The sequence below is a fragment of the Rhinatrema bivittatum genome, chromosome 17 (assembly GCF_901001135.1).
Source record: "Rhinatrema bivittatum chromosome 17, aRhiBiv1.1, whole genome shotgun sequence".
Taxonomy (NCBI): domain Eukaryota; kingdom Metazoa; phylum Chordata; class Amphibia; order Gymnophiona; family Rhinatrematidae; genus Rhinatrema; species Rhinatrema bivittatum.
This window is the reverse complement of record NC_042631.1, coordinates 2,588,437-2,614,896: the sequence shown is the minus strand read 5'-3', so window position 1 is coordinate 2,614,896 and position 26,460 is coordinate 2,588,437. Positions and strand designations below refer to the sequence as shown.

The 26,460-nt window shown below is 46.1% G+C and overlaps 1 protein-coding gene across 4 annotated transcripts in view; it reads left to right on the top strand.

Annotated features, from left to right (window-relative positions):
- The window catches only part of TSPAN18 (tetraspanin 18), a 124,936-nt gene extending 98,679 nt beyond the window's left edge, over positions 1–26,257 (top strand). For 2 of the 4 annotated variants that reach the window (XM_029582488.1, XM_029582489.1), the window contains 8 exons: positions 3,409–3,485; positions 7,308–7,391; positions 9,466–9,660; positions 11,720–11,794; positions 14,476–14,574; positions 16,488–16,667; positions 20,165–20,248; positions 23,044–26,257. In XM_029582488.1, the coding sequence (XP_029438348.1) occupies positions 7,329–7,391; positions 9,466–9,660; positions 11,720–11,794; positions 14,476–14,574; positions 16,488–16,667; positions 20,165–20,248; positions 23,044–23,091 (744 nt within the window). In that variant the 5' untranslated portion in view covers positions 3,409–3,485; positions 7,308–7,328 and the 3' untranslated portion in view covers positions 23,092–26,257. Of the gene's footprint in view, positions 1–2,864; positions 3,182–3,408; positions 3,486–7,307; positions 7,392–9,465; positions 9,661–11,719; positions 11,795–14,475; positions 14,575–16,487; positions 16,668–20,164; positions 20,249–23,043 lie in introns of those variants that run through there. The other 2 variants (XR_003853225.1, XM_029582490.1) reach the window with 2 other exon arrangements.
- The last annotated feature ends 203 nt before the right edge of the window (positions 26,258–26,460 follow it).

Here is a 26,460-nt window from a genome sequence, read left to right as displayed (position 1 = left end):
TCTGATACGTGATTATAGACTTAGAGGACATTACACATGTAAGTCCATGCAAGTAGTTTATGCTATAATTTGTCCATGTAATTTAATGTATATAGGACAAACTAAACAGGTAGTTGGTGTTCATATTAGGGAACATCTTAGCTGTATTCGAGCTAACAAAATGCAAGCCCCTTTGGTTGACTATTAGGTGGAATTAATACATACCGAACAGGATTTAAAGTTTGTTGTAATCCATCAAGAATATAATTTACATGGGGGAGATGTTTCAAGAAGATTAACATTCAGACAACAAAGGTTTATTTTTGAGTGCCACACAAGTAGTCCTAAGGGATTAAATCGTGAAATAGAATGGTGGACATTGCTGTGAAATGAATGCTGACAGTCTCTATAGCTGAGTTTGATTGTACATATGTGATCTCAACATGTGGTGCTTATAATGAAGGTGATTGGGTAGAATTCAAAAGGGTGGAGTTAAACACAATGCATAACCGCGGCATCTTTCAGCTTTGTTTAGTGCGGGGAAGCACACATTGAGATATCGGATGGGCAAGTATTTGTTCATACTTGTAGACGTTTACACTATTTTGGTTATAGATCTGTGAAGTAATTAAAAACATTTTTGATCTTTGTTTATAGATCGCATAATGAAAACTATTTTGAATTGACTCGATAGTGGGACTACCTGCTGTTGCCTTTTCGGCAGATTGAGGTGGTTTGAATGCCGATACGTTTAAAAAGAAATTGATGGGTATATAATGAAAGTGGCTAAGGAAGTATTTTTATTAGATTCTTTCTAATAATTTGAGTATATATTCTTTAAGGATGCAAGAACAATTGGAAGTAACAACGCCATTTATAGAGCGGGTAATTGAAACTCTGTTTATGAATGAAGAGCGATATTGAATCGACATAAGTAATAATAATTATGGTGTTTCTCTGGAAGGCTTGGCTCATGTTAAAGACTTCTTGGATACTGGAACAGTATTGTAGACGTTCAGCGGATATTACCCCTAACATCATGAATTCAAAATTTCTGTGATATTGGGATGAATATGAGTATGAACTGAACAGTGAATTGGAGCATTGGTTATAAATATTACCAAAAAATATTCTTTGCAGGTCCTCTGAAGAAGCCTAACACAGGCGAAACAAAGAGGATCCTACTTTGTAGGGGGAGGGGTCCTATAAATTTGTATTTAAACATTTATTGAATATTTTGTGATTAAATCATGAGTGGAATATGTGAGAATTAGGGTTTGAATGCATTGAAAAGAAAACTGAGACACCACCCTATCAATCCATGAAGGATCAATAAAACCGCAAGCTCTACAATAGACATCTAAGAACTTTTTCCTATATAAAACTAACCCCTCTATTACCTCCCTAATGTTACCCAACTTTATCTTTGAAATTCTTTGTTAAAACTCTAATGTTACTCTCCTAATATTTCTTGTCCTGTAAACCGTTACAATGGCAAAACCGAATATACGGTATACAAAGCATGTTAAAATAAAAATAAATAAAATAAATTGAATGAGGTGAATGAGCTATGATTATTCTTTGAAACCTATATGTATATTTATGTTATGGTATATGTTTATGTTTTGATATATGTCCAATATGTTTTAATAAAGTATTCATAACATGCTTATTGTATAACTAAGTGTGATTTTTGTAGACTTTTGATGTAGTTATGATAGTGATTCCTTCAGTATGGGTGTAATTGGATTTTGGAACCCTTCATGTATACCTTCTTGTAGTATAGTATCACTATAAAAGTTAGACAAAACTTGTTGAGCTGTTTCACTTATTCATTGTACATAGACACCCAGTTCCTTGCATTTTGGATGCATGCACTTTTTATGTGCACATTTCTGATGCCCATATTATTCTTGTATCGCTGTGTGCATGGCACTGTCTTCTGACCTGTTATCTAAAAACATTCAATTATCCCTCATTTCTCACAGTGAAGTCCAAATATCCCTCTCTCTGTACACAAACTTCTGTTCTTACTGAGTACAGCTGTGGGTTAATTGAGCACAATCTTGATAAGTGTCATTTTTAGAGGTGTGTGTTTGTGTGTGTACAGCCAGTTCTTTATATTAGAAGGGGGATCTAAATATCCCTGTCAGTGTTCTCTCTTCACAAACTTCTGTTCTTACTGAGTACAGCTGTGTGTTAATTGAGCACAATCTTGATAAGTGTCAGTTTTAGAGGTGTGTGTTTGTGTGTGTACAGCCAGTTCTTTATATTAGAAGGGGGATCTAAATATCCCTGTCAGTGTTCTCTCTTCACAAACTTCTGTTCTTACTGAGTACAGCTGTGTGTTAATTGAGCACAATCTTGATAAGTGTCAGTTTTAGAGGTGTGTGTGTGTGTTTGTGTGTGTACAGCCAGTTCTTTATATTAGAAGGGGGATCTAAATATCCCTGTCAGTGTTCTCTCTTCACAAACTTCTGTTCTTACTGAGTACAGCTGTGTGTTAATTGAGCACAATCTTGATAAGTGTCAGTTTTAGAGGTGTGTGTTTGTGTGTGTACAGCCAGTTCTTTATATTAGAAGGGGGATCTAAATATCCCTGTCAGTGTTCTCTCTTCACAAACTTCTGTTCTTACTGAGTACAGCTGTGTGTTAATTGAGCACAATCTTGATAAGTGTCAGTTTTAGAGGTGTGTGTGTGTGTTTGTGTGTGTACACCCAGTTCTTTATATTAGAAGGGGGATCTAAATATCCCTGTCAGTGTTCTCTCTTCACAAACTTCTGTTCTTACTGAGTACAGCTGTGTGTTAATTGAACATAATCTTGATAAGTGTCATTTTTAGATGTGTGTGTGTGTTTGTGTGTGTACAGCCAGTTCTTTATATTAGAAGGGGGATCTAAATATCCCTGTCAGTGTTCTCTCTTCACAAACTTCTGTTCTTACTGAGTACAGCTGTGGGTTAATTGAACACAATCTTGATAAGTGTCATTTTTAGAGGTGTGTGTTTGTATGTGTACACCCAGTTCTTTATATTAGAAGGGGGATCTGCTGTAGAGTGCACCCTGCTTCCAGAAGCCAGGAGAGAAGGGGTGGTGGGGTGCAGGGTCTGCAGTGGATTTGAAGCTCTCTAGGATCTGCACTTTCACTCATGGATCCTCTAGCATGGTTATTAAAGCAAGAATTATTGCCTCTGGTGTGCGCGTAAGTGAATGTGGCCTGTGGGCACACCGACAGCCCAGACAGACTCTGAGAAGTTGGAATATTTTCCCTGACTGCTCAAAGCTTTTCATTAGCATTAATGTAAAAACATCTTAAGGATGCAATTAGGCTAAGTGTATTCTTCAGCATGGGGTGTTTTAATTAATTCTTAATTTAATGGGATTGTATTTTATTGACTTTTGCGGTAATTGAATATTTCTTTCTTACAGGACAAGCTGGGCCAATAAAAGCAGAGTGTGAAGCACATGACCTGTGAAACTTGATCCCAGTACAGGTCACTGCTAAGGTAAGATCTTTACAAAGGGATCGGAGGTATTTATTTTCAATGTTTCTATAAACATCTGGATTCCCTGATGGGCTTTGTTTTCTCCCAGGAACCTGTTCCTCTTGGGACCTTTGTTTGCACTTGTCCAGGGCTCTTCCCTGCCATCACAGTGATGATCCTCAGTCCAGTGTCACACACCCTGGCGCCCTCTTATTTACCCTGACCAGTAGGTGTCACTGTTGCATGGTGGGTAGCCCCAGCCCCTGCTGGCCCATGGAGCACCAAGTCTGCTTTTGCTATTTAAGGGAAAGTTAGGAGGATGGTGCAATATAGGGTGTGAGGACTCTTAAATTAAGGGATTAAGACAACTAGTGGGGAGACAGTACAGTGAGATAACATTTTGAAAAATGCTCTCTAAGAAAATTCCTTAAGATACTCAATGATGAACTAGCACAGTGAGGGAGTCAGGATACAAAAGCAAAACAAGAGGACCATGCATGATGGTGAATGGAAAGGAGATAGAGGTCAGGAGTCCTCTCCATTACTGCTCTGTCCCTCACATCCTAACGCCCAGCCCTTGCCATGCTCCAGTCACTGGAGAAATTACGCCTGCTGGGAGAGCAGATCTCTTTTTTAAGAGCGTGCGGCAGGGCACCTCTGCCGTAGCTGTGTGTGGGAAGGGAGCAGGAGTTTGCCTGCTCAGAAGCAGCACTTAAAATGTTTTTAGCCCTTTCAAACATCTCCATGCTTGAAACGTTCCCGCTGTTAAGACTTTTCAATGTGCAGCTGCTGCTATAAACCAAAAAAAAAAAAAGAAAGAAAGAAAATCAGCACCAGAAACCCCAGAGGCAAAGAGCTAGCCTCCGATGAGGGCAAACATTTCAGGAAGAAAGAGAAAATAATGGGAATTAATTGGGCTGGGATAATGAGCGTTCTGGAGCTTGGCTGTGAAAGCAAGACCTGGACTGTCAGGGGAGAGCCGAGTCGTGAGTGACATGTACCTGTCAGAGAGTCCGAACAAGGGCAAGGGTCACTCACTGCTACAAAGCCTTACCCGCTACCCTTTGCCATGTAGCGCTCAACGGGGCATAGCATCTTCCTATTTGCCTCGCATTCATCAGGCCTCTGTATTTCCCCCTGGTTCCTCCCATTTCCAGGCTGTGGATCAGAGAGAAAGCTGCAGGACCTTCTAGACCCGTTTTTTGGTTAGAGTCAGGGTCTGGTTGCCTTCCTCCTGGTGTCCAGGAAACTCATGTCCAGAGTGTAACTGAGGACTTCAGCCTGCAGGAAACCTCAGAGCTGAAGTTTGTCTCTCAGCAGCTGCTGTTTATTTTCATCCATTTCTATACCATCATGTCTGAAACAGAAAATGGGATTCAGCCCTCTTCAGAAGCGCACAGCTAACTTTCAGCAGTATAATAGCAGAAGCTGATTAGTATTCAGTGGGAGTAGCTGTCTGGGCTGGCCCAGTGCAGAATCTCCTGTAAGTACCCCAAAGAGCAGAGACTGGGAGTATTACAGGGGCAGTGTCCTCAGCCCACCTGCCTGACCTAGGCAGTGTCCACCTACCCGTGCCTCCCCTTCATATTCACTCTCTGGCCAGGAGTTTCACTGCACACACTCAGTCTTGCTCTCAATCTGCCAATCTTAATTTCTCTGGTTAATGTATCTTTTCATCTCTCTCTCTAAATCTCTTTGTCTCTCAATCTGCCTCTTTCTGCATCTCCATCGCCCATCTGTCTGTCTGTTTGCTCAGCTCCTCTTCAGCAGAGAAAGGACCAATTTTCTCTTGGTCTTACAAAGTCAGGTTGCTGTGAGACGGAGACTGAATCCTGCTGTTTACCTGATCTCGCCACCCTCCCTGTGCTATTTATCAAAGCTCTGGCGATATTTATAAAAGTGATTGGTTTCCATGGTCACAGAGGAGAGGCCTTTGGTCCTCCTGAGCAGCAGCAACGGCTTCAGGGATTCGTGAAAAGCAATTTAATCGCTCTTCTCGGACAGCCCTGAAACAATTTGACTTTCTTGTCTTTATTATCTGAAGTAGACTTTTCCAGTTTAGCATTTGAATAAAGGATGAAGAGATAAGATTGCCACAAAGCCATTTAGCCACACGGGCTAGTGCATAAATCACTTCAGGGTGCCTGCAGTCACAGGTGCTTCAGAATCTCTGCTGAGGTGTCGGGGGACTCGCTCGTCTGCATCTCACGGGAATCTCCGTCAGGAAGGCAAAGAGCTGCCAGAAGCGGACTTAGCACCAGCACCAGCACCAGTACTGTCACTATGGTTGCTACTGGGATCATCATTGCCGACACCTCGCTTTTCCCATGCCCATCACTGTTCTCTTGGTCACAACCACCACCACGACTGCTATTAACCTCATTCCTAGCATCACTAAGAGCATCATTACCCTGACTCCACATATACCATCACTACGACTACCAGCGCTATCACATTATCAGCACAGTAGCACTCTCAATCACCATCACCCCCAAATATTATCTTAACCCACATCACTACCAGTTCCTATCTCCCTACTTAACTGGTTTCCATCATCAGAACCTCTGCCATCATTACAGGCATTGCCTGTAACCAAGACCTCCACACCTGCCATGTGAGACTGCTCTGCAATGGACCAGGAACTGCTTGTTCGGGGCATCAGTTTAAAAGATTAGCAGTGGGGACTTAATTGTGGAGCCCACCCTCACTCTAGCAAGTCTGTAGATCTCAGTTATTGAACGTGGATACTGTTTTAAGGATAAAGGTGCGCAAGAGCTTGACTTAATTTTGGATGCCTGCCTTTTTGGGGGTTTCTGGCTGGCATTGAAAGAGAGGCAAGTGAAACAGAGAAGAGTAAGAGAATGAAGAGAGAACAATAGGACATGAAGGAGCTGACTGGAGTCTATAGTCACTGAGCTCAGGGTCTCAGAGCTGCAACACAAGTGGCCATTGGCAGAGGTCAGCTGTGCATGCAGTGTGAACTTTATCCATCATCTTGGGAAAGATTGTGCTCAGGGTTATTGTGAGCAGCCTCTTGTAAATAAAACTGGAAAAGCACAAATGATCCCCAGAGGAAAGCACAGTCAGAAAGAAAAGAGCAAGCCTAGCAGGATCTCTCAGGCAGGATGAGATTGCTTAATGCCCGCACATGTCAGAGCAGTTCAGCTCCCTCATTTTTCCCTTTTGATCTGATTTATAAGGTGGAAATGTTAAACAATTTAGGTCAGCCCAAACGAGATCCTAAGAGGTTCATAATCAGAGGCATTTATCTGGCTAAATGCTGATTTTGGATTATTTTGAGCTGGATAACTTAGGGGCCTTCCAGGAGGAATTAGGTTAGCTGAATAAATGTAACTGACCAACGTTGCAATCCGGCCAGCGATGGTTATGGGCCTCTCAGAAACTAAACACATTTCTATGGTACAGAGGATTCGTGTCCCCATCCCTTGCCTTGGTTCACAGTACAGTGAGGACCTGTTAGTGGGGTAGAGATGGCTTGCGGCAGGCTGGTGCCTGCTGTACCGAGCAGCACGGATGCTGCTGTTGCTTTATAATAACCTTTCTTTAGGAGCAGCTGAAGTTCACTCGCAGAGGGAAGTAACAGCAGTGCCGCGGGCATGAGGACACTTAATGACCTTATCAGCATGCCGAAGGCTGAAGCGACAAGTTAAAGGTTATTATAATTATTAAAGGTGGGATAGTGTTAGCATGGGTGGGAAAATGGAAATGTCCAGTAATTTTAATGAGTCGTCCAGTGAGGCAGGCAAGTGTGACCCCCAGGGAGAGAGAAAGGAAGTGAGGGAAGCTGAGAGATTGGCTAAGAGCGAGACTAATGTTTTACAGGAGGAGCTGGAATCCCACGCCATGGAGGGAGACTGCCTGAGCTGCTTGAAGTACCTGATGTTTGTTTTCAATTTCTTTATATTTGTAAGTATGAGCTTAATGGTACGAGCATAGGAATTACGCATTTGCTTTCTAGTGAAAGAGCACGAGGTGCCTTCTGCCTTGGACATAAGCTCTGCACGGTCGTAAGCAGATACCTGCAGTATTATTAGACAGAGCGAACATCAGATTCACTTGAATGTTCACATTTTTCTCAAAATCTATTATAGTACTTTAATTTCTGAAAATAAGACAGCAAGAAGCAGCACCAGATCCCCTCACCAAAAGTAGCAAACTATTGATATTAATAATAACATTAGCTTGCTTTTCAAAGGAATAGAAAGCTTGTGACATTGCTATATGTCTGTGTGTGAGTGTGTCTGTGGGTGTGAGTATGTCTAGGGGCGTCTGTGTGTGAGTGTGTCTGTGGGTGTGTGTGTGTGTGTGTGTGTGTGAGAGTGTGTCTGTGGGTGTGTCTGTGTCTGTGTAGGTATGTCTAGGGGCGTCTGTGTGAGTGTGTCTGTGGGTGTGTGTGTGAGAGTGTGTCTGTGGGTGTGTCTGTGTCTGTGTAGGTATGTCTAGGGGCGTCTGTGTGAGTGTGTCTGTGGGTGTGTCTGTTTCGGTGTGGGTGTGGGTATGTCTAGGGGCGTCTGTGTGTGAGTGTGTCTGTGGGTGTGTGTGTGTGTGAGTGTGTCTGTGTCTGTGTAGGTATGTCTAGGGGCATCTGTGTGAGTGTGTCTGTGGGTGTGTCTGTTTCTGTGTGGGTGTGGGTATGTCTAGGGGCGTCTGTGTGAGTGTGTCTGTGGGTGTGTCTGTTTCTGTGTGGGTGTGGGTATGTCTAGGGGCGTCTGTGTGTGTGTGTGTCTGTGTGAGTGTGTCTGTGGGTGTGTGGGTGTGGGTATGTCTAGGGGCGTCTGTGTGTGTCTGTGTGGATGTGTCTGTGTGGGTGTGTCTGTGTGAGTGTGTCTGTGGGTGTGTCTGTGTGGGTGTGGGTATGTCTAGGGGCGTCTGTGTGTGTCTGTGTGAGTGTGTCTGTGGGTGTGAGTATGTCTAGGGGCGTCTGTGTGTGAGTGTGTCTGTGGGTGTGTGTGTGTGTGTGTGAGTGTGTCTGTGGGGTGTGTCTGTGTCTGTGTAGGTATGTCTAGGGGCATCTGTGTGAGTGTGTCTGTGGGTGTGTCTGTGTGGGTGTGGGTGTGTCTAGGGGCGTCTGTGTGTGTGTCTGTGTGAGTGTGTCTGTGGGTGTGTCTGTGTGGGTGTGGGTATGTCTAGGGGCGTCTGTGTGAGTGTGTCTGTGGGTGTGTCTGTTTCTGTGTGGGTGTGGGTATGTCTAGGGGCGTCTGTGTGTGTGTGTGTCTGTGTGAGTGTGTCTGTGGGTGTGTCTGTGTGGGTGTGGGTATGTCTAGGGGCGTCTGTGTGTGTGTGTGTCTGTGTGAGTGTGTCTGTGGGTGTGTCTGTGTGGGTGTGGGTATGTCTAGGGGTGTCTGTGTGTGTGTGTGTCTGTGGGTGTGTCTGTGTGGGTGTGGGTATGTCTAGGGGCGTCTGTGTGTGAGTGTGTCTGTGGGTGTGTCTGTGTGGGTGTGGGTATGTCTAGGGGTGTCTGTGTCTGTGTGGGTTTTGGACAGCAGACAATGTGGTGTCATATGCTATAGACATTGCTCTGCCAGGACCTTATGAGAGTTCTGCTTCCTGACAAAACTGTCCACTTACGGGACAGTGGACAGAACATCAGAAATTAACAATTCATGGCGTGAATACCCTTTACAAATGAATGTTTACCTTTCATAGCTGTATGTTGTTTGTACTTATTGAGAAGCTACATTGCACTTCTACTTGCAGGCCTGTGAATGGGCACATTGGTATCAGTGTAAGCAACGATGCCATTTTCGGTAGGGTGCATTTTCCACCACTTCCTCTTCCTTATGGGGTTGCTTGCTTTTTTTCCTACATATTTCACGTCCGTAGACCTCACTGTCATGTTCTCACTGATGTTAATCGTTGTGCCTGAGAAATCCCCATGTTTGCCTAATTTGTGGAAGCTTTTCGCCACTGAGGAGTGATTAAATGGCATCGTGAGGATGAGATACCCCTGCTGAAGTATCTGTGTTTTTCCTCCTGTTAGCTGGGCGGCGTCTGCCTGCTGGGTGTTGGAATCTGGGTCATTGTGGATCCAACAGGATTTCGAGAAATTGTAGCAGTGAACCCCCTGCTGTTCGCGGGGGCATATATTCTACTGACCATGGGAGCCACACTTTTCCTGCTGGGATTCCTGGGCTGCTGTGGAGCCATCCGAGAAAACAAATGCCTCTTACTCTTTGTATGTATCATTCTGTACCACCTTCTCACCCTTTTCTAGTTTAACTGATGAATATTTGTTACACTTGTACAACCTAAAATACCATCTGTGCACGTAGCATTGTCATTTCCGGCTCGTTGAATGGTTTCATATGAGAAGTAAATATTAAAAAGGTGTAAACATTCATGCAATGCAGTAAAGTAGGAAAGGGCGTTCCTTCCGTGATAAAATGTGCAATGCCCTGTTTCTCAATGTCTGACCCAGTAAGGTCTGTCTTATGTGGTTAGGGCAAGCAGTGTAGCTGGGTTTAAAAAAGTTTGGAGAAGTTCCTGGAGGAACTGCTATTAATCAGTAGGGAACAGCCACTGCTATTAATTGCATCAGTAGCATGGGATCTTCTTAGTGTTTGGGTAATTGCCAGGTTCTTGTGGCCTGGTTTGGCCTCTGTTGGAAACAGGATGCTGGGCTCGATGGACCCTTGGTCTGACCCAGCATGGCAATTTCTTATGTTCTTGAGACAGAAAAGCTTGGGATGGAGCTTCAGGTGGCACGAACACTCCAAATGACATTGGGCACTATCCAAAATGTCCTCATCAAAGCTGGCAATCTCCTCTCCTCTGAACTATTCCGACCTTTTCCTATTTCACCTTCTCATCTTCTCTCTGCTGTGGCCTCTGCATCTCTTTCCCCTCTCTCTCCATCCAGTCCCCTCCATTCTGCTGTCCTCTCCTCTCAACCACCCTCATTCACTCCCCCTCTCCTCTCCAGTCTCTCCCATCCTCTCTCTCATGAGTGGGTAAAATTAGCAAACTGCAGGGGAATATTGCACCTTGCAGTAATAGTGATGGGGCACAGGGCAGTGCTTCTCACCCCTTTTATTTCATAATAAGTTTGATAAGTCCTCAAATTATGCACAATCCTCCTCCCTCCCTTCCACCGGCAGGAGGAGAGCAGTGCATTTTACCTGCCTGTGCCTCATTCTGACATCTGAAGGTGAGGGGTCAGTGGCCCCATGCATTCATACACCAGATGCAAAGAAACGCTGCTCTCCTCTTGCCAGGGAAATGAGGGTAAGGTTACCAGGAATGAATTTGGGACACTTATTCTCTGTAATGCTAGTAGTCAGGAATTTGTACTTATTGTTTTATTCATTTCATAACTTTACCTGCATACAATTTATTTTATACACACATGCAAATGCTATATGCTTAAAACTGCATTTAGGGGGTCATTTTCAAAAGGATTTACACAGGTAAATGGAACTACTATCATAGCAATTTTCAAAAGCCATTTACCCATGTTAAGTGCATTTACATGTGAATATCCTATGCACAATTCAATGGCAAATATTGCAGCAATTTTCAAAAGCCCACTTACCTGGGTAAAAGTGCATTTACATGTGTAAAACTCAATTTTAAGCATGTAATTGCTGTTAAAAATCAGGTCCTTTACACACATAAATGTTCTGAGATCCCCAGTTACGAGCTTGGTACCTGTACAAGAGCCCCTTGGGTCCTTGTTTAACCATGATATGTTATGGCAGTACTAGTAAACGACCACTGGGTGGCGTGGTATATGAGTGATGATGTGAAGTTTGGGAGAATGGTATTTGTCCCCTTAAATACTGAGACTGTGATTGGCTACTGAAGGGAAGCAGATGGTATAAAAGTTCCCCTTTCTTCCCTGCCTGTTCTAGAAGAGGGTAGGAATATGATCTTCTGGAGTAGCCTCTTAGTGTGGTGGGACCCTGTAGAGAGGTCTGAGGCTGTGAAGAAAGGAGAAGGCTTCCTCCTCCTCCTGAGACAGAGAGACCTGAGGCTGTGGGGTGGAGGTGATTAGAAGGAGTTCAGGTTCATGAACTGACGTCCTGGCTTTAGAGGTTCATGCTCAGACGCTTGGGCTGGACTGAACAGACCTAGGTTAAGTAGCTCAGATGTCTGCAATGGGGCTCTGAGTTCGGAGTAATAGAGATCAGGGGATCAAGGCGGGGAAACATGCAACATTTCACAGCTGCATGTCTGGCTGAGGTAATACCTAACCTGTGTAATAAGGACATGTCTTTTCTCTCACTCTCTTCTAGTTCTTCATGTTTATTTTGTTAATTTTCCTGGCGGAGCTCTCAGCTGCAATCCTGTCATTTATTTACAGGGAAAACGTAAGTGTCTCCTAACCACAGTGTGGAAATATTTCATGGACTTCTCTGCTTGCTAAGGGAATGTTCTGTGGTCAGGGATTTATCACCACCAGCTGCATTGTGCATGTGCTGTTGAAACTTTATATTGTACACTAACTATGCTTAGTTATTTCATCTTTTTTTTACATTTTTCTTGGGCTTGGCAGTTTTCTCCTGCTCCTTTGGGCTTCCAGCACAATCAGAACTTAGCCTCTTGTGGGCTACAGTACCATGAGCCTTAATTCACAACCACTCGGGGATTCTCCACCATTTAAGAACCCCTCCACCCTAGGGCTGCCAACTGGCTCCAAATTTTCAGGACAGGTTGATCCAGTCCTGGTTTTACCCCCTTGCATGCTGGGACATATTCTGATTTCCCTATTGCATTCCCTAAGAAAATCAAGACTGTAAGTACCTGCATGCAGGGGAGTAAAACCAGGACTGGATCAACTTGTCCTGAAAACCTACAGCCAATCAGCAACCCTACCCCAAGCTGCCAGAGACTGCAGCTCCCTGCGGCTGAGACTTTCTCTCTCCCCTTGTGCCCGCTCCCTCTGCACCATCCCCAGTGGAGTTGGGAAGTGAAGGACCTGAGATGGAAATCAAGTCCAGGTCCTCTGCAAGGCGCGGCACCAGCCAGCCCCACATTTAAACTTTATAAAACAAAATCATGCTTGTTACCTTTTACCCTGAGGAGCAGCAGGAAAGCCAGGGTCACTTCATGCTCGGGGCAGATCTTGTAAAGTGGCATTGAGTGGCCCAGAACTAGGATTGCTGTGGGACTCCTCTTTTAGATATGGAGGGTCCGGGATCCCCTAGACCACCAGAGTCTTTGGTGTATGTAAATGTGAGGAGACCCCCACTAGGCACCAGGGACTGGGGTGTATGTCGGGGGTAGGGTGGGATCTAGAGCAGCTTGGCTTGTCCTGTTCTCCTAATAGGGGCTGTATTGGTGTTTTAGATCTGGTGTAATACTTGCAGGATTAACTTTCACAGGCAGAGTTGTTGCTGTTTGAGTGCTGGCAGTTAGTGTTGTTTTGATACTGAAAGTTTATTTCATTGTAATTCTGTTTTTTTGTGGCTCTCTGAGAGTCATGCCCATGCCTAATACCATACGAATTCCAAGTGTCTCTTGCTTTTTTGCAGGGTTTTCTGGTTGGCACCACAGCAGTGCGTGTAAATATATCTCAGAGGCCATTTTTCATGCAGTATCTGTTATTATGAATGCATATTTAATTGTGTGTGAGGAGGGTGTGATGGGGTAGGGGGTACAAAGCTGTAAAGTTTCCTAGGGTACCTAATACCCTTGCACCGGCTGTGGACATTGCTGCACAGAGTCTCCCAGCTCGTGGTGTAATGGGTGAGGGCGCAGTTTTTCACTTGCCCATAGGCGCTACATGGCCTGGCTACGGCCCTGCAAGTGGCTGTACTTCCAAAGCACTGATCCAACTAATATGGAAGGATGCATTTTATTTACTTGTGATGTCACTAACATGGATTATGTGCAGACCTTCATCCCTGGTCGTACCGTGTGACTTGGGTGCCTCTGTGTTGCCGGGCTTGTACTGAAGGGAGATGTGCTCTAGGGCATCAGTGATATCTATAATAAGTGCTGAGTTGTTATATTAAAATGTTCCATACATTCTTGCAATTGGGAATTGTTTTTTGTTTGACTACACAATCATCTTCTGCACCCCATGTAATTAGCTGCTCCAGGGAAAGCTGCAGGTCCTGGTGGTGTCCGGGGCTGCTGCTGTAGCTACAGAAGTCCACCTGGCCTGGCCACTCCAAAGAAATGAATCCACTCCAGTCCCCCCTCATGCAGATCCTTGTAAGAAAAGCAGGAATCCAAGCCCATGTATGCAATGGGACAAAAGAAACACAAAGGACCCGGGTTAATTGGCAGCCCCTAAAGTGAAGGACATGGCTTAATCCCCAGAATTAATGCTTCCATGAAGGGATATCTGGCAGTCCAACTCTGCCGGGTGTCAGCACCTTCTCTCCCCAGTCCTGGGCTCTGTAATTTCACCCCCACCAGATCCATTGTTTCTCTGATCCTTGCTTGCACTGCTCACCTGGAGAACGGGTGGCATTTAAATCAGAGGCAGGTGCGAGTAGCTTTATTCTCTTGAACTTGTTTCTTTCTCTTGCCTTTGTATTTACTAAAGACTCACAAAAATACAACTTTTCTTTTCTCTGACTGTGAAAGGCCTTGGATTACATTCCAGAAACCACCTTTGTTTCAGCAGCAGCCAGGAGACAGCTGTGGAATTTATAAACAAACGTTATCTTTTGCTGTACATTTTTTTTTTCAATTTTTGCAAAGGAAACCCATTATCATCACAATAATAGAATAAAAATGCAGAGCCTGCATATGATTAAGTAAATCATTGGGAACAGCAGATCAGCAGAGGGATATATTGACAGAACTGATCTTCCAGAGCTGCATCTCCATTGCATTTTGTTTGGGTCACCACTAGGTTGTCGGCTGGGGTGATCAGCATTTTTTTTTCTGGGGGTCACAATATGATTAAGACAGGGTGTGCAGGGCATGTTCCTAATGCTTGCATTATGCCAGCAGGCCCAAGTGGGGTTGGAGGTTAATTTTAGCCTTGGAACTTGGTCTGAGCACCCTCTGATGGTCTCTTCTTGATGTATTTCAGCTGACCAGAGATTTCTTCACCAAGGAGGTAAAGATGCATTATAAGGGTAACAACTACACTGAGGTCTTCTCTTCCACGTGGAACTCGGTCATGATCACGGTGAGTCAGGGACAACAGTCATCTGATTGGATGCTTTGCTGCTCTGATTGGTTGCTGGGTACTGATTGGGTGAGCTTTTCTGACTAGGTGCTTTGAGCCTCTGATTGGTTGCTGGGTACTGATTGGTTGCGCTTCTCCGATTGGATGCTTTGCTGCTCTGATTGGCTGCTGGATTCTACGTGCTTTAAGATAATGGAGAGACAATGCTGTCATAGAATTGGTGCTCTCAGACCTCGGTAGGGAGTAAGAGGCTAATCTTATAGCAATTTGGTTTTCCACTGTGCATGACCTTAGTGTGCTTTGCAGTTATGGGAATGCAGCCACCCCTGGGGTGGATGACCTGGTAGCACACTTCTATGGCCTGCTCAGTCATGTTGATGTGTTCACCATACATAAATAAACAGAATGGGTTCTGGCTACCAAGAGAGGGAGAGAAATGCTGCAACAGATGGCAGGGTTTTCAACAAAGAGGGCCAACTTTCAAACTGTGCAGATGTGTGAAGTCTGTGGACATTTTTTAGCCACATACTTTACTTCAGTTTGCAGAAGGATAGGAGGCGATGTCCTTTCGTGGATTACAAACTGGTTAAAAGACAGGAAACAGAGAGTAGGATTAAATGGTCAATTTTCTCAGTGGAAAAGGGTAAACAGTGGAGTGCCTCAGGGATCTGTACTTGGACCGGTGCTTTTCAATATATTTATAAATGATCTGGAAAGGAATACGATGAGTGAGGTTATCAAATTTTCAGATGATACAAAATTATTCAGAGTAGTTAAATCATAAGCAGACTGTGAAACATTACAGGAGACCCTTACAAGACTGGAAGATTGGGCATCCAAATGGCAGATGAAATTTAATGTGGACAAGTGCAAGGTGTTGCATATAGGGAAAAATAACCCTTGCTTTAGTTACACGGGGCTGGATTTTAAAAGGGTTAAGCGCATAAGGTACGCGCGTAACCCTTCTAAAACGGCCCGGCGCGCGTAAGTCCCGGGACTTTCTTGGGGTGTGCGTGTTGGGGGGTGTGACGCGGCCGGTGTGTCATCCGGGGCGTGTCAGGGGGCGTGACGTGGTCGGCGCATCATCCGGGGGCGGTGCCGCAGGCGTGGTTTCAGCCGGGGGGCGTTCCGGGGGCATGGCCGCGGCTTCCGGACCAGAACATGGTGTGCGGCAGCCGGCCCGGCGCACGCAAAGTTACGCCTGCCTCTAGCAGGCGTAACTTGTGCGATAGAGGTGGGGGGGGGGTTTAGATAGGGCCGGGAGGGTGGGTTAGGTAGGGGAAGGGAGGAGAAGGTGGGGGGAGGTTGAAGGAAAGTTCCCTCCGAGGCTGCTCCAATTTTGGAGCGGCCTCGGAGGGAACGGGCAGCGCGCGCAGGGCTCGGCGCGCGCAAGTTGCACAAATGTGCACCCCCTTGCGTGCACCGACCCCAGATTTTATAAGATACGCGCCAGTGTTTTATGGGGCATAATAATTTAATTTCCTTGTAGAAATTACTGTCATCTCCTCGGCGTGCAAACATCTTTGTATATTTATTGGCTGCTGGCAGAAGCAGGGGGAGAGGGGAGATGGAGGAGACACACACAGCCTGTGGTATTCCTAGTTCCCCATCAGGAACATATCAGCGACATGCAAGGAGAGGCTGCCCCAGTCATATCAGCGCAGTCTTTTCTCTTCCTGTACAGAGAATCCCAGAGACATAGTTTGGAAAAAAACAGTTCCAGATAGAAATCTAGACAAAAATGAACCTGGAAAAAAATTGGCAGCAATTATTAAAGAAGAGAAATCAGAATCTATTTGGGGAGAGGAACTTTCCAACAGAAAAGGGCACCTGCCACCCTCAGGAGGCGTCCTCACATGGCAGATCCCGGCAGCGCTGCCTCTCTAATGGAAAACTTTGCTTTCGTTTTTCAGTTTGGCTGTTGCGGAGTGAACGGGCCGGAAGACTTTGATGAGGCACTGCATTTCAGGCTCCAGTACCCAGATGACGTGGTACCAGAGGCCTGCTGCCGGAGGGAGGTCCAGACACGGGCAGGGGCCTTTCTAAGCAAAGAGGAGTGCCTGATGGGGAAGGAGCTCTACCAGAACAGACAGGTAAGTGACCCACTGTGGTCGCCGTCAGCACCGGGGTATGGACTCCACGGCTGCTGTGCTGCTGGGACTGTCTACACCTCGCATGGGATCCCTGGAGCAAGAAGGGTTAATATTAGGGTGATCCATAAAAGGAAGGGTTAAAGTGAAGCTGAGCCCCCCCATGACTGTGAGAAACCCCAGCACTGCACCAACATTCACCAAGTATGCAAGAGCCATGAGGTAGTGCCTGCCAGGAGAGATCCGGCAGTGCCCATTTCCTCTGAGAGGTGAGGGGGAGTGCTGCTGTGCTGCGAGATGGAAGGTGAGGACGTGTGTGAGTCCTGGAGCTCGGGGCCTTCCGGTTTCCTCCTGCTCTCACACGTCTCTTCTAAAACTCTATATAAATGCAAATGTAGTGGGACCGCCAGCCGCCGCTGTGCTGATTGCTGTTTTATTGCTGCAGAGCTGGGTAGCAGGCATGGGTTAGACAGAGCAGCTGTTTCATTAGTCCATTTCTCAGCATATGACTGATGCCAGAATCACTTCAGGCTTGCTACATGCGAGGATCCCTTGCATGTGCAGAGGAGGAGAGAGGCCCCCTGCTCTGAGGAGCACTCATGGACAGCAGATTGTCTCTTCCCTTTCCACCTCTAGGTATGAGGGAGGAATGTACTGTCACCCCACATCCCTCTCAATGCTTTATCCTAAAGCTTTCTATGGCCATAGCAGTGTACACAGCACTGTACACAGTGACGTCAGATGTACCAGTACAGGGATAAGCCAGCCAGGTGTCACAGGATGCCCCCTGTCACTAATCTGTTTTGGTTCTTTGAGATGTCAATAAGCAGAAGGATAAGGGGGTCCCATCTTACAAGGCACTTGCATTTTGAAAAAGATTTTGATTCATTCCTTCTCCAGAGACTCTTGATAGAACTGAGTTGTCATGAGATCACAGGTGGAGTGCACTGTTAGCCTGCGTTTGGACGCGCATTTTCGATGCGCTAGCTTTACCCCTTATTCAGTAAGGGGTAATAGCGCATCGAAAACGCGCGTCCAACCCCTCCCCCCAAAACTAACAGCGCTCGCAACCTGCAAATGCACGTTGATGGCCCTATTAGTTATTCCCGCGCGATCCAGAAAGTAAAATGTGCAGCCAAGCCGCACACTTTACTTTCAGAAATTAACGCCTGCCCAAAGGCTGGCGTTAATTTCTGCTGGAGCCGGGGAAGTGCACAGAAAAGCAGAAAAAACTGTTTTTCTGTGCACCCTCCAACTTAATATCATAGCGATATTAAGTTGGAGACCCCAAAAATAAAAAAAATAATAATAAAAAACATTTCCGAGCCCGTGGCTGTCAGCGGGCTCGAGAACCGATGCCGGCAAAATTGAGCGTCGGCTGTCAAACGCGCTGACAGCCGCCGCTCCGGGCTAAAAGGAGGCGCTAGGGCCGCGCTAGTGTCCCTAGCGCCTCCTTTTACCGCAGGCCCTCATTAGCATATTCTTCCCCCTGAATCGCTCGCCCGCTCTCCCGCGACTTTTACTGTATCGGCCCGATAGTAAATAAAGCAGATAAAGGTAATTTGTCCAGCCAGTCTGTCCAGCTGAGATTCTTCTTCTGCTCTCCTACCATCCTAGCTAAACCAGCATGCAAATCCCCATAGGCAAACCAACACACGTTCCAACTGACATCTCTCAGGGTCCTCTCGCTGCTGCCCTCCACATCTGTCCTATGCCTGTCCAAAATCTGCCTCAGTGCACTTCTCCACCAACTCCAATGGTAGCAATATGGCTCTCCGATATAGTCAGCTGTGGAAAAACTTGTATTTAAATGCTTTAGATCTTTAAATCTCTCATAATAAGGTGCCTTATAGAGAGGAGAGGTAGAGTGCTGCATAAAACTCATCTCAAATGATTGCACTGATAATAAGACAATATATAGCATTTACAGTTATACATTTCCAACCCTAATCTAGCTTACATAATTGTCAAAATTCCTATGATTGGCTTTCTATTATAAACAATTAATTTGAATAGTCATATGTAGATTTGTTCTTGCTCTGCATGTAAATTCATCCTCGCCTTCTATGCTATTGGGCCTACAAGTAACTACATTGCCAGTATGAGCTCGTTAATTCTAAACAGAGTTCCTGTAGCCCTCAAGCCCAGTTCTTTTTGATAATACAGCATTTTCTAGTTAACCTGCAGCATCTGTTTGTCTAGCAAAAGCAAAGCATAAAAATGAAGCAGAAATATTATACAATACTTAGCAATTATAAAGCTCTTATGATCAAAATCAAAAGCTTAGAAGAACGAGAATACTGACTTCCTGTGTGACATGTCAAAAGGTGTTTCACTGCTCCTTATCACAAATTATATCTGCAATAGAGACCTAGGGCCTATGGGTATCACAACAGTAGGCTATTGTCTGAAACATCTGGGCTCTTTGTGCTCATTTATATTCAGGTTTTAACCATGGTTGCTCCATGCAGGTCACCCTAGCTTTCTTAGAAGCCCAATGTAATCATACCACTGCTATTTCAGGTTGTATTGTCACTCCATGCGAGCTACCCCAGTGTTTTTCTACCAATGGTGAGCGTACAAGACTCCATATGTAACCCCACACTCAACAATCCCTCTCACCACTGTCTTACCACCAAGCTTTGGAATAATCTAAACAGCCACCAAAACTAGGATGCTGTTGCTCTAACATACCGCCTCCTGGACTTTACTGGACAGTACCTGACCAGTATCAACCTGTTTTCTGGGGAGCTGTAGCCCATTGGAAATTAACCAGGTCGAAGATGGCAGGTTGATACTAGTCAGGTACTGTCCAGGAAATCCATGGGGACCTAGGGGACTAAATGTTAGGGCAACAACCTTGCTAGTTTGGTAGCTGTTTAGGTTATTGAAAGCTTGCTGGGAAGTTATGGGAGTGTGGTGATTACGTGTGGAATTTGTATGTATGGAGTAACCTGCATGTGGTGATATGTACAACCCTAAACAGCATTCATAGGCTAGGGCAACTGACAGCCTTAAACAGCCGTGCTATGGCTGCATTGGGCTTCCAAGAGGCTGGATGATTTGGGAAATAAATGCACTATTTTTGGTGTCTGTGTGGATTATTGTAAAGTCTCTCACAGCCCCCTCTTACATAGAGACATTCTTCTCTGGGACAGACATCCCTTCCCTTCAAGCCCACACGCAGCCAGTAACACATTGTTCCACCCCCCAGCAGAGGTGCTGGGATACAAGGAGTTAAACCCACCCAGGGCAAATACAAAAGATCCTTAGTGGTGTGGCAGAGAGGGTAAAGCTGGTGGCTAGGGGGGGTCTCAGGTACTGCGGTAGGAAGGTGAGAATGGACAGAGATTATCCAACCTTGTAGCCTATGTCTGCATTTTTATGTAATTATTATTGCAGGGTATAACCTTCATCCCCCTCCTGAACACCCACAAATGGGGGGGGGGGGGGAAAGAGAAGTGGAAGCTCTTATTCTGCAATGCGTTGTCTCTTCTTAGGGCTGCTACACTGTGATCCTCAACTCCTTTGAAACCTACGTCTACCTGGCAGGAGCTCTTGCTATCGGAGTCTTGGCCATCGAGGTATGGGGGAGGGGAGGGGAGGGGAGGGGAGGGGAGGGGAGGGTCCTTTCCCAGGAGGAGCTCCTGAGCTGCAGGAAAAGACAAGGCCAAGACAGGACCCCACACCAGAGGCAAGAAACCGACGGCAGGGAAAGCAAAGGGAGTAAAGAAGAGGTTGCAACTCGGAGATCTGCCAACACTGCTGCTTAAAAACCAGAACCCAAACCACTCCCGCTCCTTACTGTGCCGTTTACATTGAAAAGGAAATTGAATTCAGTGTAACCGGGCCCCTTCCTTCTGAAGCACCCAACAGCAGCAGTTACTGAGACCCCTTCTACCCCCTTTCATAAACTCTGATTAAATGCTCTCATTACTTTAAAGTAAGATATTGGCAGATCACCTTCAGCCCTGTTGCTTCCTCAAAACATTAGTTAATGTGGAGCTGCAAAAGCACAGGAAATTTATTTATTTATTTATTTATTTAAGGTTTTTCTATACCGGCATTCATGATAAGATCATATCATGCCGGTTTACATATAACAGGGGGTGCAAAAAACTGTTCTTTTAACAAGTGCAACAGAAGCAAAAGTTACAATAAAACAAGGTTGTAGAACTGGGAGAGGAAGGAAATAAGGATAGTAGCGTAAAAATTTACAGAGGTAACTTATTTACATTGTGCAGTGAAATGGTGCAGTGAAATTGTGCAGTGAAATGGTGTTGGCGCTCAGCGGCTCCGTCAGAGATCAGCTGAGAGAGGGAGGTTAGGCTTTTGTGCATTTCTGCTCAGGCTCTTATCCTCTTTGCCCCGTGCTGATTGAAGCTGGGAGGAGCACATGGGGTCTGCTGTCTCCAAGGGCACCTGACAGACACTGGGAAGGAGAGGCTTACTGGAGTGTCTAAGGATTCTGGTTAGTAGTGGTTTTGCTATGACTCATCCCTTCAGCATCTCCCTTCGCCTCTTGTCCATCCTGCCACACTGGTACATGACCCGTCCCTTCTGAGAGGGCTTTATGCCTTGTATTTGGGCAGTCAGACCTGACATGGCCTCAGATACCCTTAGATAAGCATAAGCATATCTCTAGGGGTGGAGGGATTGCTCCCTTATGGGATCGCCTGTGATGGGTTCACTGGCGCCAGTGTCTTGTTAGGTATCTGTCGCATGTCACCTGCGCTTGCATCGCACAGCACAGCAGAACCAGAACAAACCATTGGAGACCATTGTGGGAACCTCCCTCCTAAAATTAGATTGCATGCCTCAGTGTCCAGTGACCCCCTGCTCACACTCCTGGTCCAGTCTTGGGTTAGGTTAGACAGCACCATTGCATTTATTGATTTATAGCTCGCTTAGGGAAAATGCACTAAGCAGGGAACATCAAAAACCCAGACATTAAAAAACAATAAAACAGAATTCTCAGCATAAAACAATACATGCAATAATGATCTAATGCATCCCTAAAATTAAATGACTATAAAAGAGTTAATAAAATTCACAATGAACTGTGAGAAATAAAAGTTAATACCAAGCAATTGTCAGGCTGAAAGTCCTACATGATAAAGGTACAATTCAGGGGGCTCTCAGCACCTTCTGCTTAGCAAACTTGCAGGTTGCGGAATGAACAGCAGGAGAAATTTCCTTGTAAACCAAGTTGTGTAGCTTGTTGGGGGCCGAGCCCCTGCTGACCTCTGACTCCCTGCGGAGCTGCTGGGCGAATTCCCTCAGTGTGTGCAAGACATGGCTGGAGGAAGGAGCTCTCTAAAATGATTTGCTGCTGAGCAGGTAAGCGTGTGCCAACGCTCTGCCACCCTGACCCAGGAGCACAGTGGGAGCTTGAACTGAAATTAAGATCTCAGACACCAGAGGATTATAGAGCACTTCTGCCCTCTGCTGGCCGTGCAGGGAGGTGGATCCTCGCTGACTTGACTTCCCTTTACAAATGACCCCCATGTAAGCTTCACCCACCAATGGTGCCAGAGCAAGCTTTCAGTCCTGTGAGAATCAGCCCTCTTGATCTTGAAAGTTCAGGGATTTATTTTGCACAGACATTAAGGGGACTGAAGCTAAGCAGGAGAATGCAGGGAACCGTCTCAGGCTTTCCAATTTACTTAATACTTGCACCAGAGCCAAAGCTCTTAAGATGTCTACAGGCAACAGCTCAAGCTGCACTTGGATCTGGAAGTTTGGAAATTTTTTTTTTTTTTTGGTTCTAGTTCTGTGTCTTTCCGCCGTGCTTTCCTGTTCTCTGATTGCAAGTTTTGGAAAACACGGCAGAAGGATAGAGAAATTGTTTCTCTCCTGGCTGCTGGTATTTGCAGGCCTGGCAGGTTTATCTTTTGCTTTGTCCCTGCTGGTGTTCTCGGCCACGGCCATGCTCCGTGTGCTACATATCAGTCCTCTTTAGCTTTGGGGGAGGAGATGAAGAGGACAAGGGGCCAGGCAAGTGAATGTGAATCTCAGCTACGGCAGAGGCAAGGCAGGCAGTGAATATTCTGCTGTCCTGTGCCTCGCAATCTGAGAAGCTGTGCCGTGTCTGAGTCCTGCAGAAATGTACATTTGGGAGATGTGAATGTTACCTGGGGATATGTTCACATTTCTCATGCACAATCTGTGCCACAGAACACCCATGGGTGCCTTCATTTTAATAAATAGCCATAGGATGCCTGTGGTTGCTTCCAGTTTAATAAAACGTGGGAGCAGCCATGAGATGCCCCTGCAAGTCTCTTTGCTGCTGTTGCAGACCCGCGGAGGGCTGGAAAACGCCAGTGCATGTGTAATGATCAGTTCACCCGTCTCCTTGCTAACTACTCTCTCTTTGCAGCTCTTTGCCATGATCTTTGCGATGTGCCTGTTCCGAGGGATCCAGTAGGACGTGCCCAGGTCGCAGCGATGCTAGGAAGACTCAGAAGTGCGCACTTGGGAAGAAGAAAAAAAGCCTTTTTTTTTTTTTTGGTTGCAATTTTTCAATTGTTAGGAAAACCCTTGGATTGTAAGATATGAATGAGGAGCACAGGAGAAGTGGCCAGCACTGCCACCCTGGAGAAGGTCCATTACCCATCCATGGGCATCTGAGGAGACCGAAACGCCATTACAGCCAGGGCTGACACCAGCACTGGTAGATTCAGGTTATAATGAACTCAGTGACACAGGAAATGAGAAGAAAGTGGCAGAGCATGAACGGCTGGGGCTCTCGCTATAGAGAAGGGGCGGGGGGCAGTGAGAGCCGGGGCCTGCAGGACCCTCTGTTCCAGGCATCGGATGGCAGGTAACAGGCCTCCTGCTGGCCAGAAACTGCTGAGGGCAGCTGCAGTTCTGCCCCGTAAAGGGGAGCTCGGCTCAGGTTAGCAAGCCACAGTCCTACCGCACCGAATCCAGGGGAGAACACCAACCGCTCACAGCCAACACCTCGCCCTGTTCACCGAATCTTCCCCTGCAGACCTTTCACTTGCTGACATGTGCAAAGCTGGAAAGCATGTTACATACGTGTCGGGCACCGAGACTGTCATGATATTAACTGTTAGAGCATTGCTGTGACTAAGGGCTGTGAATATGCACAATCTGAGCCTCCACGGGGAGAGGGTGGGGTGAGGACCGAGCTACTGAGGAGGAAGTTCTGTCTCTTCTGACAGGAAGCATTCATTTCATTTCTTTTTTGCTGGCAAATACCTCTTTACTCTGTCTGGTTGGCTTTCTTGTTGTCATTAAGGGCGTGGAGTGAGATGAGAGACTCTCCAGACCTCCTCTTTCTGCCTCACCTGGATGGGATGAATTTCTTTCTCTGCAGGGATCGCTCAGAATCGTCTTCTGGCCACAAAATCTCACTGTCACAAAAATGTTTTAGTATTTGGTGAGTTGTCCTGTTCTCTGCCGTAGCTTGCACTTGGGCCCAGTGAGGGGGACAGGCAGAGTGCACGCTCGGACAGGGGAGCGCTCTCTCTCTCTCTCTCCAGATCCCAGCACCTCTTGCCTTTGATTCAGAAGCTCCTCGGCCTCTCTTTGGCTCGGATCAGATGGAAGGTCGCAGCCATGAGATGGGGATGGTCCTCACTGGGCCTTTGGGCTGAGATTGACAAACGGCACATTATGGGGGAGGTCAATGCCCCGCCACCCGTCACAAACATTATGATGCGTTCCCAAATGGAGGAGTTAAACAAATTCCATTATTGGTGTCCCCTCATTCAGAGAAATGCTACTGTACTCAGCCACCTGGGGGGGAGGGGGCAATTGGTTGATAATTGGGCACTACCCTCTTCTAATACGTCAGACCTCAGCCTGTGAGTGTAGGTCTGAAGTGGGGTCCATGATAAGGAAGGCTGAGGAGATAAAAAGGCTGAAGTTTGCTGCTGCCTCAGTCTGATTGTTGCATCGCTACGGGTCCCAGGATTCTGGCAGCAGAGCAGAACCAGCTTGGGAGTCATTGCCCTAGGGTTGCCCTTGACAGCTGGTGATGTGCGAAGCAGAGATCTCTGGGTTTCCCGGCACCAGAGCCTCTTATCTACAGGTCACAGTCCCTGCACAGGGCGGCCATTGCAAGGTCAAAGTGTGCCTGTGCACAGCAGGGGACTCTCTCTCAACAGCCAGGAAGATCTAGAACGAGGGGTTATGGGATGAGGGTGAAAGGGGAGAGACTCAGGGGTAATCTTAGGAAATAAACAGTATCTGAATTTAAAAAAAAGCATGGGATGAACACAGGGGATCTCTGAGGAAGTGAGGGGAATTGGAAGGTCAAAGAACTTGCTCAGATGGGCAGACTGGATGGGCCATGAGGTCTTTCTTAAGGACATTATTTCACAGCACCTTGCAGACTATTCTTGGGGCAGGGGAAGGTGTTCAGAGCTTCATTCAAACATTTAATTTAGTGCAAGAATTGTTGCAGATCTGTGAATGAAAATAAGTTTTTCAATGGTTAAGGGCAGAACTGGAGGAATTGTTTTGATTAGACCAAACCCGGAGCAGAATGCTTGATATTTTGTCTCCAGGAATCCCCTCTTGGAAGTCTCATAGCTCTCAGTATTTAGGCACAACTGCTGGTCTGTGCTGGGACCTAAGAGAAATGTGGACATAAACAGAATTTATACATGCAGGTTGCCCTCCCCTGTCCCTAAAGTGACCGCAGTATAACAGCGTAACTGATGTGGCCAGCTCTATCCTGTTTCACACCCGCGCTAAGGCGTGAATAACCAATCTCAGCTCATCCCAGCACGGAGCAAAGGCGGCAGTGCGCAGTGCATCGTGGGTAAGTGCCATCATTTCTCTTTGTGTAGGGTGGCTGTCGGGTCCAGAGTCCCTGGGAACCTCAGAGGCATCGGAGATGGAGGAGCCACACCAAGGCATAGGACTGAGATTTACAGCTGTGTGAACTTGGACAAGTCACCTATCACCCTGTGCATCTGGGATGCCTGTACCTGGCCCTTCCTGGTCAGGGAATGACATTATTATTCCTTACAACTTCTTGCATATGAGAAATCATCCGCTAGAGCAGGAGTGGGCAACTCTGGTCCCTGAGTGCCACAAGCAGACCTGCTTTTCAGGATAACCCACGTCCTGCCTCTATTGTTTGCAAATGCATCTGACATATATTCATTGTGGCTGTCCTGAAAACCTGACCATTTCACTGAACAGGCCTGGCTGATGTGAAATTTCCACAGAAAGCACACTTTGCTTTCATAAGAAGTTTTGAATTACTGAAGTAGAAATAGGCTGCACCCTACCGGCACCTTTCGTTGCCCTGGTGCACTCGGCTTTGCTGTGCCGAGCCTGTGCGGGATATTCCTTCTGCAGTAGCTTCTTGGACGATGTAATCTGCTGAGCGGGTTGGTTTATTTGGGGGGGGGGGGAGGGGGGGAACAGGGATTAAATATTAGAAAGATTTTCTATTTTGAAAGAGTAAATGTTCTTTTTTCTATGTCATGAAGGTAATTTATCCGGATGCTTTTTTATAAGAATTGTTGTGGTTATAGGACAGAGTGCAAAACACTACACACCCTGTTTGTCTTTGTTTCTTACAAAAATAAAAAATTGTGAAGGTGAAAGGATTTAAATGTTCAACCTACAGTGGAATTTTTGTAAGCAGAAGTTACCAACTTGTCTGATTCAATACTTCACATTTTTGACAAAGGAAATGTGCTTTAAAGATGCTGTCACTGGTGAACCACTTCCTTCCTCACAGAGCTGAGGTAAAAAAAAGACAAATTTCTGAAGGCACAAAGTTTTACCAAGCCCCTCCTATTTAGTCAGG